At 43.9% G+C, this 19581-nt stretch overlaps 1 protein-coding gene across 1 annotated transcript; it reads left to right on the top strand.

The window, feature by feature from the left end:
* The first annotated feature begins 309 nt into the window (after positions 1-309).
* On the top strand, positions 310-12207 carry LOC139072148 (uncharacterized). The gene is made up of 6 exons (XM_070555418.1): positions 310-439; positions 782-907; positions 6322-6922; positions 7877-7977; positions 8158-11108; positions 11178-12207. The coding sequence occupies exons 1-6, from the start codon at positions 310-312 to the stop codon at positions 12159-12161; spliced, it is 4893 nt and encodes a 1630-aa protein (XP_070411519.1). The 3' UTR covers positions 12162-12207.
* Positions 12208-19581: the final 7374 nt, after the last annotated feature.

Raw genomic sequence — 19581 nt, 5'->3', positions numbered from 1 at the left:
TCAAATGGACAGGTGTATTGTTCAATCTTTGCCCCCCTTACGTATCATTAATCAAATGGACATGTGTATTGTTGATCGTCCAGATGGCCTAGACCCCCCACGCCGCATCATCAATGGCGTATTGTTGAGCGTCCAGATGTCCATGATCCCCCACGTCATAGGCTAATGTGTGTAATGGCGCGTGAAGTTTCTTATTGTGTTACTCAGCGGTTCCCACAGCCCCCTCCCTTCTGAGTGTAATCCTATAGTGGATAACTCTTTAAAAGCTCAGATCTGTCCGAATGGTGAAAAGCCGAGCTCTAAGAAAAAATGATGAACCACGAGGAGATGCATGAAGCACCAAGCCACGAGGAAGAGGTGTCTACATCCGATGCTTCAACTTCAACTCAAAAAGTGAAAGAAGAGAGTGTGGATACGCCGCTGTCAAAAACCATGCTTTGTGAAAAATCCATCGCTATACATCAGATGCCGGCTGGAATTGGAGCTCCCCGCAAATCTACATTCTACATTTGCAGAGTGCAGGTTCCTCCTTTCGGCGGTAAAGAGATCTTGGAGCAAATATGGCAGTTGGAACCTTACGGCTATACCGGTAGTTTTGGGTACCGGTTCAGCTACGACACTAAGGAACTGTGTTTAATCCAAGATGTGGCTGAGGGGGAACCTCTTAAATCCTATTTAGCATACTCACCAGCGGTTCTCTCCTACAACGATTGGGCTGTGCTCAGGCTGGCTGTTCCACGCAAGGTGCACAGAGATGATGAAGAGAGACCTCGTCCGCCAGTCAATCGCAGCGGGCCGCAAGCTCTTCCAACGTTGGATGAAATCCATAACGCTTTGACAGCATTCAGCGCTTCATGGGAGGGGGAAGAGGATGCTGATGGAGAGTGGATGTTCAAGGCCTCGGTCCGTGTGAGAGGATTTGAGCTCTTTTTTGTGCTGGAGAATGTGCATTCTGTATGCGGAATTTACCGCCTTCTACAGGTTGTACCTTTCGAAGCCTGGTGTGAAAAAATAAATGAAGTGGAGGATCGTATTACTTCACTTTTTCGTACCAGCCGCTGTTGGAACGACATTCTGACAGTGCGAAAAAAGCTGGAGTTCTAAGACCTGCCTTAGGAGGAGGAGGAGGAGGTTGCATCATCATACCACGCCCCCCCACCCAGCACTAGTTATAAAGAGCTTACAGTTAGAAACCATTTCATCCAGACGATCTAGGCATCAGCATGACGGGGTTCTACAATCAGACGACCCTTAAAGACCTTTGGAGCCCACCACCGAGCTGGGTACTAACGGATTCATCACCACCGAGATACAACACCAGTCCGAGGTCCAGATCGCTACCATCACCACCACCGCCAAGATACAACGGCAGTCCGAGGCCCGCATCGGCACCATCGTGTTTTCCAGAGGATAACCTACCACGACTCCCCACCATCATGGAGGTTCCGGAGAACGTACCATTCAGGCCCTGGGTCGACGGGGCTGATCCACCTTTGGTGACATCAAACCCTGAGCCGCCGCCAGGTCATGAGGAGGAGGAGGAGGATGTGCAACCCCTCGACATCCAGAGCACCGATGAGGAGCCTCACCGTCTGCCTGACTGGGTGTTTTCAGAAGACAAAGTAGACCGTGTGAAAATGGGTCTTCTTCACTTGGTCAACATGGCGATCAAAGCTCACTTACCAACCATCTGCCACGGATGCAAGATCGATCCCCCCAGTCAACGGCAACACGAATGTCTTTACGTAGCTGAAAATGAAATATTTTACGATTTTCACTTTACGGACATTATTCGCAGGGTTTTAACACCTAAACTGATTCCGGCTCTTCAAAGTTTTCTCAGTCTGCACGGCTTCCAGCCTCTGGACACTGAGATTCTGTTCACCATGGCTGTGACGCAGCTGCACAGATTCAGGGCTGTGATGCCCATTCACAAAGACATTTTTCCGGTGTACGATCGCCTGTCCAAAGCTGACCTGGACGCGCTGTCCGGGGTGGTGATGGAGTGAGCGAGCTGCGGAGGGTCTCTTCTACAACTTTATTATTATATTTGACGACAGTATGATTAGTTTTTAGTTCTGACTAGTGTTTAGATTATATTTGACGACAGTATGATTAGACTGTGTGATTATATTCATTATATTTGACGACTGTTTTTAGTTCTGACTAGTGTTTAGATTATATTTGACGACAGTATGATTAGACTGTGTGATTTTATTTGATGACTGCTGTGTTTTACAGTATGATTAGATTTTATTTCTGACGGTAGCGTCATTAGATTTTAGTTCTGATTAGATTGTGTGATTTTATTCATTATATTTGACGACTGCTGTTTTTTACAGTATGATTAGACTGTGTGATTATATTTGATGACTGCTGTTTTTTACAGTATGATTAGATTTTATTTCTGACGGTAGCGTCATTAGATTTTAGTTCTGATTAGATTGTGTGATTTTATTCAGCTGTGTGTACAATTTATGAAATAAAAAGAACTAATGAAAACAAATATGCATCATTTTTGCCAACCATTCATCAGAGATGGAGGAGGTAATGAAAAAGGTTTATTTTACACCAGAACATCAGGGTAGTTACGGTGGTGTGGAAAGGTTTAGAACCGGTTTACAACAAGATATTGGGGAGAAAGTTTCATCGGATAAGGCTCGCGATTTTCTCTCAGAACAAGACGCCTATACACTTCACAAACCTGCAAGAGTTCATTTTCCGAGAAATAAGGTTTTTGACTCAGGGCCGCTAAAACAGTTTCAAGCTGACTTATGCGACATGCAGGCCTTGTCAAAATCAAACGACGGCTTTAATTACCTATTAACCGTCATAGATGTATTTTCAAAGAAAGCCTACGTACGAGCCCTGAAAAACAAATCGGGGAAAGATGTTACAGAAGCTTTTGCTTCAGTTTTGAAAGACAGCGGTGTCCCTAAAAAATTGCAAACGGATTCCGGTAAAGAATTTTTTAATAAGAAATTTGAAGCCCTCATGAAGAAACACGAAATTGTGCATTTTGCCACAGCCAGCAGCGTAAAGGCCAGCGTTGTGGAGAGATTTAACAGGACTCTAAAAGGTAGAATGTGGAGATATTTCACAGCCAAAAACACCCATCGCTACATAGATGTGATTCAAGATTTGGTGAAAGGTTATAATCATAGCTACCACACTTCTATCAAAATGGCCCCCTTTGAAGTTAACACGGAAAATCAATGGCAAGTGTTTCGCAACCTTTACGGGACCACCGCAAACTCAGAGGTGTTTTTGATAAAAAATATGAACAGAGTTTCACGCACGAGCTGTTCACAGTGGACGAGTGTCTTCATCGAGCACCGCCGGTTTATAAACTCAAAGATTTTGATGGGGAAAAAATTGAAGGGTCATTTTATGAACCCGAATTGCAGAAAGTAAACTTATCGACCGAACGATCCTTCCACGTTGAAAAAATTTTAAAGCGCAGAACTTACAGAGGCCAGAAGCAAGTTTTTGTTAAATGGCTTGGCTGGCCTCAAAAATTTTCCATTTGGATTAAAGCCTCAGACCTGCACGACGTTTAAAAACAGATACAATAAAAAAATGGATCTGAGACAAGAGGAGGGTTTTTATATCACATTACCCTCTAATTCCAGTAACGAAGTGTTTAAAAATAACACGACTGCCAGTTACAGAACCGATCTAGCCCGTCACATCAATCTCAATGGCAGGTGGCAAGTGGGACTGTCTGAAATCACTTACGTGCACTCGTGGTTTAATTTACCGAACGATCGTGCGTTTGTTGAATGGCGACGAGTGAAAGAACCTAAGAAAATCAACAGAGCTCCGATTACTCCCGGATATTATAAAGCTATCCAAACACTTAGAATGGAATGTGAGACTTGAAAATATATGTATTTACCTTATAAGCTTCTTTTATATATTTACCTTTTAAGCTCATTTGTATTACTCTGTGATATGTACACTTGCTCAGATACTCAAGGCCTTTACACAAAGATTTACAGCAGCATGTTCTGTTCTGCAACCTTGTAGGGAGCGAGTACATTCCAGCTCCTCTCTGTACCAGTGAATGTATCTTCTCCTGTCATGAATGTATCAGGATGTTCCTGGTAATCTCAAGCTGCTAACAAGGCTGTTATTCTTTACCTGTCATAATCATTGACGTATGTACATGGCAAACTACGTATGTAACATTCCTGTAATCTTCAATAAAAATCAGCCGTTTTCAGCAGAACTGCGGAGAGTCTGTCCAAAGCAGCTGGCAAGAGCAGGTCGCGGGACCTGCTGCATAAGGGCTCTCCCCCTCTCGAGCGGTGAAACAGTGACTGGACTCCTCTGATCATTTGTCTCCTCATTTCTACCAACTCAAAAGGTGTTTAACTCCATCTTCTCCGTACCCGTGCTTGGTCTAACAGAAGAAAGGACCAACAAAATTTGGCGTCACGAACAGGATTTTTTCTTTTTGAAGAAAAAGGAGTTTTTGGAGGACGATTCGACCAGCTGACCCAGCGAACAATCTTGGCACAAAAACACCGCGGTGAAAAACTAAGGTAAGCAGGCCTTATTTTCTAAAATCTGCTCATTGGATTTATCCAAAGCCTTTGTATCCAGAATCATAGTAGCTGTGGTCCTAAAATAATAGTTGGAGAAGAAAGTGGAGACAAGTGCAGAAGAATAAGAGATTTTTTGAAATGGTTTAATGGTGAAATGAAATGAGGATTTTTTCTAATGGTTTAATGGTAAATGAGATAAGGAAATAGTACAGAAGAAGGGATGGTGGCCCAGGGTTATTAGAAGAGCCCTAAAGTTCCGTTTCCAGGTCGTGGCTGACCACACTATTTGCTGACGAGCGAATAGAATATATAACGAGGTTATATAAGAGCTTGGCGAAAGAGTCCATAGGTGTGGGAACCCTAAAAGTCCACAGGTCGAGGACCTGGTTTGTGTTGAGGCCCTGGGAGGCTAAAGAGAGCTCCCTAAAGTACAGGTCGAGGACCTGGTTCGGGTTAAGGGCAGGGGAGGCTAAAGAGAGCTCCCTAGATTTTAAAGGTCAAGGACCTTTTGTATGAGATGAGAAAAATGTTTTTGATCGTTTTTGCATAAAATGCGCTATGTTTTTGGCTGGTTCTGCGTGAAGTGAGTAGTGCTTTTGGCTGTTTCTGCGTAAAAATGAGCAATGTTTTTGGCTGTTTCTGCATGAAATAAGCAATGTGGATATGAAACTGTATTTCTTTGACACAAAACACACGTTATAGTTAGAAAACACGCTGTATGAATGTCAAGTCTCAATCAGCTTTGTCGGTAAAACAGATGGAGCTGACTGATTAACTTGAATTACATAATAAAAGAGACAGATAAACTCCAAATGAGAGTGAATAAGTCTCTTTAGGCTTAGCGAACATATCATCTGCACTCACAGCGCAGATAGTAAGGATAAGTGTAAAAACACATAGATTTTTTCATATCACAACTAATAGGGATTAGTTGAATAAGCGGAGACCACCACACCCTCCGCAGTGAAGACGGGTAACGAATGAATGAACTGTACTAACAAATTGTATGTGTAAGTGAGAGAAATACAGCGCGCCCTTGTGGATGCTCTAGGCAAGATTTCCTCACCTGAAACACAGGTTGAAGAAGGAAATACCACAGAGGTCATTGGCGCTGTCTCACTAATCAATACTGGTGAGCTAGAGCCCCCTATGGGCTAAACCCCTCGTCAGTCCAAATTGTCACCAAAAATCAGCAACATACAACATACTAACAGAATGATGGGAAAAGAACATGTTTGTGGAACGGAAGATGATGGGTGGGGGTCTGATGACATTCTGAGTACACTGGGAGAACAATTAGCTTGTATGGAGACTGTAATAAATTTGACAAGCAGCCCGGTTGAAGCTACGAGAAATAAGGTTTTATTGAGAAAGTCAGCAGAAAAGGTGATGAAGGAAAAAGGAGTAGATGTTAACAGCAGAGGTAATTGGAGCAGGATCTGGGAAGTAAAAGCTGCAGAAGCGAGAGAGAAAAGGCAGGAGGCTGCAGAGACTCTGAGGGAAGCTGGAATGTTGACAAGGAAGAAAGCAAAAAGTGAGGTTGACAGGCAGGCAGCTCGTATGAGTAAATACATGCAGTGGATAATGTTATGGAACACCGCCAGACCTAATATGAAGCGCGTAAAAAAGGAGCATCCACCTCCTTACTCTTCTACTGCTCCGACAGCTGGAATGTATCCATTAATTAAAGTTACAAGCGGTACATTGGACATTCAGCCTGAAGTCCCACTTGATAATGAGAGTGAGTGGTCAAGTGTAACTATGACCTCAGGATCAGACGTTAAAGTCAGTCCCACAGCCCCTGAGACACATAATCCTTATCTGAGAAGCAATGAAACATTAAACAGCATTCCGTCTGCGAACAACCCAGCTGCGCCGTTCGAATTAAGAGCTAAACGTCAGGAAATAGATAACTCACAGAAACAGTTCACTACTCCCTACTTCAGTCAGGGCCTGGTCGCTCCTGACTACAGCACGGGGATGAGCTCCCATGCTCCCCCTCCAGCGCCTTGGGCAAACTGCCCACAAGTATGGCCTAAAGCACCTGAACAAAAGCCAACACCAATTTTTGCATCCTCTCAGTTAAAGGGTGAAGAGCAGGAAGACCCTAACAGAAGTGTAGTGGTTAAGATGGTTCTGGTGGGACATGAATCATCTGATCTCCCTCCAGCAGCCAGTCAGAATCATGAATCTCTCCTAGAGGAGGAATGGCAGAAGCCGCCCTCTAAGGAAGAGTGTGGGGGAGAAGGGGATTTGCTTTCCCACCCTCCATCCCCAGAGCCAGAAAGAAGACACACTAGGTCCATGGGACCACCCACATACCAATTACCCCTGGTGCAGAACAAACCCAACGCCCAGAAAGTCTATCAGCCGTATTCCCTTGGGGACATACAGGCTTTAATAGATAAATTACCAGACATACAGGAGGGTGGAAACACTTGGCTCTCGGACTTTGACACCCTCACTGCTGGACAGGATCTTGCATTGGGAGACTTCAGAGCAGTAATCACTAGATGCACGTCACGCTCACAGGCGGAGGCCTTAGAAAAGGATGCTGGCACAACTCGTGATTCTAATTCTGTACCTCTCGGTAGAGTGATAGCCCAATTAGGCCCAGCAGTCAGAAAGATGTTTCCACTAAAAGATAGCAGCTCAATGTGCAAATTTAAATGGGATGCTAAACAAAATCCTTCAATTTACCTGAACCAAGCCATTGACACCTGGGTGGCCCAAACTGGCCAACACCCATCCAAACGGGGCACGAGCAGCATGTGGTTTAAAAATGCAGTCCTGAAAGGAGTCCCTGATTCGGTGACTCATAAAATGGAAGACAACCTTGATTTGCAGGATTGTGATTTTAGCAAATGGAAAAAACATCTTATTTTTAACCTTAATAAAATGCAGGTAAAGGAAGAAAAAGACTCTGATAACTTAGAAGATTTACAGAAACAATTGCTCAGGGTCCAATTACAAGCCGCAAAAAAGACTTTAGGTGAAAAAGGGGACAAGGTTAAGAAACAAATGGTTGCGTCCACAGCCACACCCCCACCACAGCAGACACTTCCTGATCAGGTTTCATCTATAGCTTGGCAGCCGCAGCCACCATATTCAGGGCAGCCACAGCCACAATATTCAGGGCCATATGTAAACACACCCAACCCATACGCTGCCCAGCGACCACCTTTTGCTGGTCGAACCAGAGGCGGTTTCAGGGGAAGGGGACAGTGGAGGCCAGTGGGCAGCAAAGGGGGACCACGTGCTCAAGACATTTGCTTTAACTGTGGTCAACCAGGACATTGGTACAGGAACTGCCCTTTGCCATACAGCCCACAAAAGGAAGGTCGAGGCAGAGGCACCTTTTCAGGACAAGGAGGGCCTACAGGACCCCACACCCAGATGCCAATGATGGGCTGGGAACAGTGGGAGGGTGGTCCAAGACAATAGGACGCCCCACAGAGAAACTCCGACGGTCAGGGAGCCACGGCAGACCCCCTGCTGTCAATAACTGTAGATGGACAACATCAACCTTTTTTGGTTGACACTGGTGCCACCTGCTCCACCATACAAACTGTGCCGCCCTCTAAAACATCTACGCGCACTATCTCAGTTACGGGCTTCTCTGGGGAACAACAAACTCTGCCTTTCTCCCTGCCACTCCCAACTACGGTGGGAAACCAGACAGTACTGCACAGCTTCGTCTGTTCACCAACAGTTCCAGTCAACTTACTAGGAAGAGATCTCCTCATCAAGCTAGGAGCCACCATTTTGTGTGGACCTACGGGACTTACTGTCACTCTGCCAGAAGGGACTATTTTGCCCTGCACCGGAGAAGCCAGTGATGGCATGTACTTGGCCCAAAAACTGCCTGACATATCAGACTGTGCTGAGATTTATTGGGCTCTGTTGGACACAGAAACCAAGGACACTCCTGGCTTAATGACTCTGTACCAGCAGTGGAAACCCTGGCTGACTCAGGTCCATCCTTATGTTTCTCCCCCTGACCCTCCTCACCTAACATTATTCTATGACAGACATGATTCAGTTTGGTACAAAGAAGCCTTCCAAAATCATTTAGAGGGACAGCAATGGTGTGTACAAACAACAGATATTTATGCTGCACCAGAAGGTGTGGCTGCTGCAGTCAACCTAACCCAAGAACAATTGGCATGGTACATGATGGAAGATGAGGCAGTACCTCATGTCTCTCTTGCTTTACATCCAGCCCATCAGGCAAAAGAACTAGGAGGAATGGTTAAACGTTCCCTAGCAACCACTGATTGGCATTCAACTCCTCTTCCACAAGTGTCGTATTCAGACTCGACTCAGACATTTAAAATCACTGCGGTTTGTACTAATTCAACACATTTACAACAGGAAACAATTAGCAGATCTCATGGCCGTGAACGAACCGATCACCCTGATGCTCTAACAATGTTAGACTCGCTTCCCACCTCCCTGTGGTCAACAGACCCCACTGATGTTGGGTTGGTGTCCATCCCACCTGTGACCTTTCACCTAAAAGATCATGCTCCCCTGTGGGTTCCACAATACCCACACAAACCATATGCTGAAGAGGGGATAGCAGACACCATCAATGGCCTGTTGCAGGCAGGGGTGTTGGAACCATCCATGTCAGAATGGAACACTCCGATTTTACCTGTAGAAAAGAAAAATACTGGTAAATATCGAATGGTTCATGACTTGCGTCGTATAAACGCCCTACTTAACACAGACTCACTTCCCGTCCCTAACCCATATGTGGCTCTGACAAACTTACCACCTTCACATGCATGGTTTTCCTGCATAGATTTAGCAAATGCATTCTTTTGTCTCCCACTTCATGAGTCTCTGAGGGACATTTTCTCTTTCACATTCAGAGGGCAGCAATTCAGATACACGCGTTTGCCACAAGGGTTCACCCTGTCACCTGGTTTGTTCAACCAATGTTTGCGTCAGCTCCTAGACACATGCCCCCTACCTGATGACTGTGTTTTAGTGCAGTATGTTGACGATTTGCTTCTGTCAGCGCCCTCTGCGGGCTCCTGTCTGCAAGCTACTCAAACATTACTAACTCATTTGGCCAGGCTTGGATTTAAGGTCAGCCGGTCCAAACTTCAGATAGCCAGGAAACAAGTGTCATTTTTGGGAAGGATGGTTTCACAAGTTGGTGTGTCATTGTCACCAGATCACAGAAACTCCATTCTCCATCACTCTAAACCTGAAACAGTCAAAGACATGTTATCTTTCCTAGGCTTGACAGGCTACAGTAGACACTTCATCCCTAACTATGTTGGTCTCACTGCCCCACTACGTGCCCTCATTGCACCTTTTGGGATGCGTCAGCTCACAGCTCACCTAAACTGGACTATTCCAGCAGAAGAAGCTTTCATAAAACTTAAACAACAACTCTCCACTGCTAGTGATTTAGCTACTGCAGACTACAACTCTACATTTTTTCTTGATGTTTCTGGATCAGAAACTCATGTGAATGGAGTTCTGTTCCAGAAAAAAGGGGGAGGTCAGAGACAAGTCTTAATGTACATAAGTGTCATGCTAGACAACATGGAAAAAAGACACCCACCTTGCACACAGCATGTAGCAGGCCTTGCAAAAATTTTACATAAAACAGCACACATTGTAATGGGCTATCCTCTGAAAGTACTAACAACACACAGTGTAGTGGCTTACATTACATCACAAGCTTTCACCATGACCCCACTAAGACAAAGAAAAATCAGTAAGATCCTAGAGGCCCCACACATCACCTACACACATGAAGGCATAAACATGGCAGACCACATGGGTAATGGGGAGCCTCATTCGTGCGAACAAAGAACAGCAATAGAAGAAAAAGTCAGACCAGATTTAAGTGCAACCCCACTACAAAATCCTGATAAGAACTGGTTCACAGATGGCTGTTGTTACAGAGATGACAATGATGGATTAAAAGCTGCATGGGCAGTAGTAGAGCAACTCCCTACAGGCGAGTGGTTCACTGCAGGAGCGGAAAAGCTGAAAGGACAACAGTCAGCACAGAGAGCAGAAGTGTTAGCTATTATTGCCGCTCTCAAAATGAGCACAGGGAAGAAAGTAAATATTTACAGTGACTCAGCTTATGCTGTAGGAGCCGTGCATGTTGAATTGAAACAGTGGTTGAGAGCTGGCTTTGTGACTGCTGGGGTGAAACCCATAAGACATGAGTCTGAGATGAGGGAACTAGCAGAAGCTTTATTCCTTCCTGCAGAAGTGGCAGTGATAAAATGCAAAGGACATAGTCAGGGCTCTGACTTTGTATCTAAGGGAAATCAGGAGGCAGATAGGGCTGCCAAGATAACAGCTGAATATCTTCCTGTATATAACCTAGTGGTTGAAACAGTAACTGTTGAAAAAAGCATTGATCCTAGAATATCCATCACAAAAGAAACACTGAAAGACATGCAAGATCAAGCTTCAGCACAGGAAAAAACTTTATGGTTGGCAAGAGGTGCCACTAACACAGATGTTTGGAGAAGTCCAGATGGTAGACCCATACTACCACCTGGCATCAGGCAAACAGCAATGGAAGAAGCACATGGTGTTGGACATGTTGGTGTAGCACAGATGATGAGAAATTAGTCCCCCTGGTGGCATCCATACCTAACAGACATGGCCAGATATTTGGTTAAAACTTGTACAGAGTGTACTCAGTTTGGCATTAAACCTACCCTGAAACCAATCCAAGGTCAATTTCCAATACCAACATGCCCTGGAAAAGAGATAATCATAGATTTCACAGATATGATTGACAGGGTAAAAGGCTACAGGTATCTCCTAGTGTGTGTAGATGCCTACACTGGATGGCCGGAGGCTTTGCCTGCGAAAAAAGAAGACAGCAAAACAGTCATCAAATGTCTGATCAATCATTACATTCCCCAACACGGGTTTCCGGAAAAAATCAGATCGGACAATGGGACACATTTTAAGAACAAAGATCTACAAGAGGTTGAAACCATGCTGGGACTGAAACACAAGTTTGGTTCAGTGTATCATCCTCAGTCCCAGGGAAAGGTGGAAAGAATGAATCAAACGTTAAAGGTCAAATTGGCTAAAATCTGTGCACAGACCAAATTAACTTGGTTAGATGCTTTGCCCCTTGCTCTGATGTCCACACGGAGCTCAGTTAACAAAACCACAAGGTTCACTCCCTTTGAACTACAGACTGGACGGCCGTTTCCAGGACCTGCCACAAAACTACCCCTGACTGCTGACCTGACTGACTCTCTCGACTCAAGGTCATATTATAACCTGTTGCATAGTCTTGTCTCTCAGTTCTCGTTACAGGTTAAGGCTGATCGTACCACCACAGATGCCCCATCTCCACAACCTGGGACAGACTGGGTCCTGCTGAAAGTCACCAAAAGGAAGTGGACGGAACCGAGGTGGACCGGACCCTACAGGATCACGGAGAGGACGTCACACGCTGTCCGGCTGGACGACAAAGGAGACTCCTGGTACCATTGGACCCAGTGTGCTGCTGCGGAGGAGCCACACCGCACCCTGACCGAGGTCCAAGAGAACCTGTCACAGAGGGAGGAGCCTAACCTGGAAGAGAAGCAGCCGACATCTGCCTGACCAGAAAAGTACCTAAGGACCAGGACGAGAAGTAGCTGACATCTGCCTAACCATAAAAAGGATTCAAAAAAAAAAAAAAAAAAAAAAACCAGGAAGAGAAGTAGCTGACTACAGTAGCGTGTCAAGCTACTAATTCTGCGGGACGAGGTAGCATGCCAAGCTGCCACCACATCCTGCGGGACGAGAATATTGATATCATATCCCCCTGCAGCTGCCTGGAGCCAGTGGAGGGACCTCCACAGGGGGAAGAAGTAACCACCCTATGAACATTCTACAAAGGGTTCTATTTAACACCCTCATTTATCTTACAAGGGTTCTATTTAACACCCTCATTTATCTTACAAGGGTTATATTTAACACCCTCTATTTATTTTATCTGGGTTCTATTTTACACCCTCATTTATTTTACAAGGATTATATTTTATTCTCACTACTCATTTTATATTATTATTCATTTACCTGTTTAGTATTAGATATATGTTTACGCTCATTGCATTTCTAAAACTGAATGTTCAGATTGATCACCATTGCCATCTCTCCTCCACCTGCTGACCCAATTATCCAGATGCCCTTGTTACTAGCCAATCCTAACATCTATTTGGGAGGGAAACCCTCTGATGATAGTGATGACTCTCATGATGAAGAAGATGTTGTTAGAGTGTGAGAATGTTCAGTGATTTATGTAACAATCCCTTCACCAGTTCATTTCTATGAGCTTTTTGATTGTTCTGTTGTTTTATTTTTTGATCTTTGATGTCCTAGGCATGCCCACTCTGTGCCAAGAGGCGTTCGCCCCAAAATGGGGGGACATGGGGGAATTTTCCCTATTACCGTACGACAATTAGGGTTTTTCGCCCTCATACGGTGTGCATGCGCTCCATACATGTTGTAACATGTTCAGTTGAAAGTATGATCATGTTTTTTGTATCAGTTTACTGCTAGAAATATGAGTAAATGTAATCTGATTGGTTGTTTGTATTGGTGTTTTAAAACTCTGCTTATTATATTCTTTTTGATGAAATTTGGTGTTGTTGTTGTTTTGATTTCCTACATCTTTGTTGAACTCTTAAAAGAGTTCAAAAGGGGGATTGAAAATATATGTATTTACCTTATAAGCTTCTTTTATATATTTACCTTTTAAGCTCATTTGTATTACTCTGGGATATGTACACTTGCTCAGATACTCAAGGCCTTTACACAAAGATTTACAGCAGCATGTTCTGTTCTGCAACCTTGTAGGGAGCGAGTACATTCCAGCTCCTCTCTGTACCAGTGAATGTATCTTCTCCTGTCATGAATGTATCAGGATGTTCCTGGTAATCTCAAGCTGCTAACAAGGCTGTTATTCTTTACCTGTCATAATCATTGACGTATGTACATGGCAAACTACGTAACATTCCTGTAATCTTCAATAAAAATCAGCCGTTTTCAGCAGAACGGCGGAGAGTCTGTCCAAAGCAGCTGGCAAGAGCAGGTCGCGGGACCTGCTGCATAAGGGCTCTCCCCCTCTCGAGCGGTGAAACAGTGACTGGACTCCTCTGATCATTTGTCTCCTCATTTCTACCAACTCAAAAGGTGTTTAACTCCATCTTCTCCGTACCCGTGCTTGGTCTAACAGAAGAAAGGACCAACAGACTGCTATGAGAAAGATTGATCCTGATTTCTATCTCATTCACAGATTCCCCGACCCCATTCTCAAATATCAGATCGGTGATGAAATAGAATTTAGATTTTTAGCGCCTCTGGCCTATCTGTTAGGTTTCAACACGGGTGAGTGGTTGACGCCTGAAGGTACTTCAGGCCTCGATGAACCGATCAAATCGGCGCCTCACCCACCCGATTTAACAGGCAGTCTATATCAATTTTACTGCTACACGGATGTCGTGACCGAGCAGTTGGTCGGCGACGTCTTTGCGCCTTTATTACGTACGGTGAAAGTTGAAGGGACCTTCGGTCACACGGTCACTCATGTGTTTAATCCTGTGGATTACATCAGCGTTTCTACGAATCATATAGAAAGCATTCATATCGAAATAAAATCTGATCAGAATGAGCCGATTCACTTCTTATACGGAAAAACAACGGTGAGGCTTCATTTCAGGCCCGCACATCAGAGAAATACAATAATATAACGCTCGTGAAACAGGGTGAGAGAGTCAGTTACGCTCGTACGTCTTGCAAACATGATTTATCACCTGCAGAGAAACGATCCCAACCGTTTTATCAATTATTACGTCACTCAGGCCGGTCATGGTTTACCAGGTTTTAGCGGTGTTCCTTATATGTACGGACGTGGCTTTGGATCGATATTTTCAAGACTGTTTCGATTCATATCACCTTTTGTTAAAAAAGGATTTGCTCTGGCTAAACCGCATCTCAAAAAGGCCGCTACAGGAATCGTGTCAGATGTGTTGACGAGAGCCGTCGGTAAAATCAATGACCCTAATGCCCAAGAGGGGTCAGGCCTCATGGTTCTGTCGAGGCGTGTTCGCAAAAGACCCCCCGGCAGGCGTTTAAAGACATCTACATCACGAAGCGACCGGCGCATAAAAGCTCCAGGTACAAAACGCAAGCAAAAGAGGAAGAAGTCTCGTCAGACGGGCTCTGATATTTTTTAATCATGTCACTGCTCCACAGCAAATCGTCAGAATGTACGCTGAGTGAACTGGATCTCTTCACCGTACCCATGACGCAGTTGTCTATCGAAGATAAGATCTACAGCGAAATTTTACCCATAGCGGCCCTGACGGACGGCGGGCCTGTAGAATTTTTTGTCCCCGGAGATGGAGAAAAATATTTGGATCTAAACGACACTCTTCTATTTTTGTGGGTGAAAATTACAAACGATGACGGCAGCCCGCTAGATGATGGTGCTGCCACCGGTCTGATTAATTACCCGATAAACACGATTTTCTCACAATGTGACGTGGTTCTCGGCGATCGTCTGATTTCACAGTCCAGCGCCACGCACAGCTACAGAGCGATCATCGAAACCCTGCTGAACTTTTCTGAAGCGAGTTTGAATTCTCAATTCAGCGCGGGATTGTTCTTCAAAGACACCGCAGGCGCGCACGATTCCACCGTTGTAATTAACGGACGCAATTTAGGCCTTAATCAACGAGCGACTTTTACAGAAAACTCCAGAGAAGTGGATCTGATAGGACCCCTGCATTCTGATATATTTTTCTGTGAAAGACTTCTTTTAAATTCTGTCGATCTCAGAATTAAACTGACACGCGGTTGTGATGCTTTTTGCCTGATGGGGGCGCGTGATTCCACCTACAAGCTGAAACTGCTGGGTGAAGAAAGTTAATATTTCACCCGCCGTACGTTTGGGTCACGAGTCTGCTTTACTAAAAGCAAACGCCATGTACCCGCTCTCACGCGTGACCGTCAAAACTTATTCCATTCCACAAAATTCGAGGATATGTAATCTGGAGAACCTCTTTCTCGGCGCCATTCCTAAATATATCGTCTTAGGATTAGTGGATCACGAGGCGTACACAGGACGTAGAGATCTTTCGCCTTTTAATTTTCGCCACATGAATGTGGAATATCTGGCGTTGTCCAGAGACGGAAAACAGATTCCATCGAAAGCCTTCCAACCTACTTTTTACCAGGGAACATCGGTCAGAGAATTTTATAATCTGTTTACAGCCACTTCAAGACAATTGAAAGATTTGCCTCTATCGATTAATAGGTTGGAATATCAACAGGGGTATACACTCTTTGTCTTTAATCTGAACACAGCGGATGACTCGGAGGCGCTTTCAACCGTTTCCACCGGCAACCTGAGGATGGAGATGCGCTTTGGAGAACCTCTGAGAGCCACGGCTACACTCATTGTGTATGCGTGTTACGACTCCATTCTGGAGATAAACTCAAAGAGAGAGGTATTGGTGGATTATTATTAATGGATAATCACGAATTGGACGGCATATTATCGAACCTGCTGGGAGATTATTTTGGTGGCGTGTATGCGTCTGATCAGCTGTCTACCGTCCCAAAAAACATTCGACTACCGGCCTACTTTGTGGTAAACACTCATCCTGTCCATTTACCCGGTGAACACTGGTTGGCGCTAGCTGTGGAACAAAATGGCCTCGGGACATTTTTTGACTCTTACGGTCTATCGCCTGAATTTAAATATTACCCTGAAAACATCCTGAATTTTCTAACAGAACGTTGTTCAAGAATACAATATCAGGATCGTCAGCTACAGAGTTTTGCATCCGACCGTTGTGGCCAGCATTGTGTTTTTTTCCTGTGTCATAACGCTTGTGGACTTTCTCTGAAACAAATTCTGTCTAAATATCATAAAAATGTAGATAAAAATGATGCTATGGTTTATCATTTTGTTAAAAAATTTTCAAATTGCATCAAACGTCATGATGTATACTTCACACAGGTGAATTGTACTCTTGAAATGTTTAAAGAATGTCACGGACTGTGAAATTTGTTTTGAATAAAGTTTTATTGAACAAACAAGAGAGTTAAGGTGTAAAGCTGATCCATTTCTTCAAAGTGGGGACATCGCTCCAGCTTGGTGATAAAATGATATTTCTCCTCGGTTTTTTCTTTTTTTTCTTCAAAACACCGTCTTCAGAATCCGGAAGCACAACCCCTCCGTTCCTGAGTTGCGTAATCTGACGTTTCGCTAGCGGATTGGACACGATAGATAAGGGCACATTTTTTTCTACTAGAGTTTTTAGGAAAGGAGTCCAACCCGTCGGTTCTGATTGTGGATGTTTTTTTAACGGGTTGCTGATGCTTTTAATCAAGTCAAGGATGTGTGATCCTTTCTGCACATCGCCTTTATATTTAAATCCCCCCGTCGGAGTCCAGTTTAATCGTGTCATTTTCAGCAAGTACTCGGCGTTTTTTCTTCCGCGTACAGGAAGATTCTGTAGCGTTTCATTAATGAGTGTGTCAGCTGCTGTTTCTACAGCTGACGGCTGAGCCTACGTCAGCTGTAGAAACAGCAGCTGACACACTCATTAATGAAACGCGTACAGGAAGATTCTGTAGCGTTTCATTAATGAGTGTGTCAGCTGCTGTTTCTACAGCTGACGTAGGCTCAGCCGTCACAGTGGGCGGTTCAGTGGGAGGTGCACTTTCGTGTAATCCGCTTCTCAACAACTTTAAATAATGCTGTAGCAGCGCATTGTATTTTTTAATTTTCTCATACGGCGTTAATCCCGTCTCCTGCATAATTAATTTCATTTCAGAGTCAAGATTCTCTTCAGCCACGTCCCGTATCGTAGGTTTAACAAGCTGACGTAATTGTTGGGGGGTCACCATAAACATTTTTTGAGAAGCCATCGTTTATTTCCTTATTAAGCCACCTATCAGTTCACCTATCAAAGGCGCAGCGGCTGCTAAGAGTATGGGTAAAAATCTGCCTTTCTGACCGACTAAAAGCTTCTTTTTTTAAAAGGCTAGTTTTGTTATGAGTCAACTGTCTGAGCAATTCTTTGCTTCTAGACAACTTTTGAAATTGACGTGGTGACAGACGTATATTTCCTTTGATCACGTTTAAAGCTATCTCGCACAAAGCCTTCAGAACGTCCTCGGAGCACCCTTTTAAAAACTCCTGACGTTGGCGAGGCTTCATACGTGACAAAGCACGTAGAATCTTGGCGTTGCGTTTTATCCGGGCTGACATGGCTCTGTTTTAGACAAATACACCGCAGTGAGCTGATCCGGAAGTAAACCCGTACGGAGACGGAAAGATTCTGGCGTTTCCGCTTTTAAATCCAAAATTAAATAACCGTACGGTTCTGACGTAGCGTCTTGAAAACTCTCCATGAAATATCTTTTTTGGGTAGGATATATTTGATTTGCTAAAACATTTATTTGCAATTTGTCTCGAGGGTTTTTAAACAAAATCAAATAATTGGTGTTTAAGCTGATGGAACGACTATGTTTTCCTTGATGAAAAACATTTTGAGTGATTAAAATGACGCTCATATTTCTGTGATGTCTCAGCTGCGTAAATAATTTTAACACTCCAGGATGGCTGGACGTTTGAGACATCATGTCATCCAAGATCACCAAGTGGTTTTGACCCGATGGAAATAAATCATCATCCTCGAATGAAAGCGGGAGACCTTGAATGAATCTAATACTTTTATTACAAAGATCATCATACATAGGTTGATAAGATGTAAAAAACCACACAATGTTTTTTGGCATTTCAGTTAAACATTGCATACAATTTTCCAAAATACTTTTTACAAAAAAGGTTTTTCCACAGCCTGACAGACCAGCTATTTGTGCACTGAATGGAGATTTTAGTCTAGCGTCAAAATCAGTTTCCATTTTTAATACCCAAATGGTTCTGTACTGCCGTCAGCAAATAACCTCCGCTTATCAAAAATCACACGAAACCTTTTCACAAATGAAACATTCGAGAGAGTGAGGCCTTTTTTATCCCTCTTGACGATCTCCTGCCGAGTTTGCAAAAATCTCCCCCTTTCTCCAGCGATGTAGCCCTCAACCAGCAGCGCCAAGCTGTCAAAATTGATGTGATCAGATGAAATGAATGACTGTGTGATACCCTTAGCCTTTATCACCACCTGCTGGCGGTCCCGGGTTTTGTAAGCATACGTTTTTGGACCGGCTGAAACAAATTCCGTGATGGAATCGCCGTGCAGTTCATCGGTTAAATCCCCCAGCAGCGGTCCTGTTGGTAAAACACACTCATTCTCTTTGACAGAATAAATTATAGAATCTGTATTGTAATAAATGACGTGATTTCCCAGTTTGTTCAACGCATTTAATAATTTCAATCTGGCATAAGTTGTGGTGAAAGCGGCTATAAATATGTTGTTGCTTCTGCCAGGAGTCGTTAGGCATTTTTCTGTCAAACTGTGCTGCACCAGAACGGCTCCTGAAGTGACAAAGCTGAAGAATTTAACTTTGTATTTCCCTGAAAACAGAATGTCAAAAAATTCATCAGGTTTTTGAACAAATGTGGTTTGTACAAGATCATCTCTTTGGCCAAACTTTCCCCAGAGTGAATTGAGACATAATTTTGAAATGGCACGCTTAGCAGGATTGTGCTGAATCTTAGACTCATCTAATTGTATTCCCTGATGAAGCTCGTAGTCCTGAATGTATTTTCTTTTCGACTCATCGTCAATCAATCCTTCAGGAAAACCAGACGCTTGTTGTTTCTGCTTCAAAAACGTGCTAATGTAACCTGCAAACACATCTTTACTGCTTTTCTCAAAATCCCAGACTTCAATCATTTTCACCAGATGGTAACCTGACTCCAAAGCGTAATTGAACTCTACACTCACCCAAACGCCCGTCAAAGCACGTTGAGACGCGCTGTGTGAACAAGAATCAGATTGATTAGTCATTTCAGCGCATGTACGACATAGTGTAAAAACAAGTTTACCTTTGGATGTTTTAA

This window comes from Nothobranchius furzeri, chromosome 10 (genome assembly GCF_043380555.1).
Source record: "Nothobranchius furzeri strain GRZ-AD chromosome 10, NfurGRZ-RIMD1, whole genome shotgun sequence".
In the NCBI taxonomy this organism is placed as follows: Eukaryota; Metazoa; Chordata; class Actinopteri; order Cyprinodontiformes; family Nothobranchiidae; genus Nothobranchius; species Nothobranchius furzeri.
This window is presented reverse-complemented; position numbering and strand designations above follow the sequence as displayed.

What these genes read in the sequence shown, in the direction of transcription:
- LOC139072148 (XM_070555418.1), top strand. Translation starts at nt 310, where the DNA reads ATGATGAACCACGAGGAGATGCATGAAGCACCAAGCCACGAGGAAGAG. An exon ending in GCTGTCAAAAACCATGCTTT is followed by an intron (nt 440 to 781) that starts GTGAAAAATCCA and finishes CTCGTCCGCCAG; the next exon opens with TCAATCGCAGCGGGCCGCAA. An exon ending in CTGGCATCAGGCAAACAGCA is followed by an intron (nt 11,109 to 11,177) that starts ATGGAAGAAGCA and finishes TCCCCCTGGTGG; the next exon opens with CATCCATACCTAACAGACAT.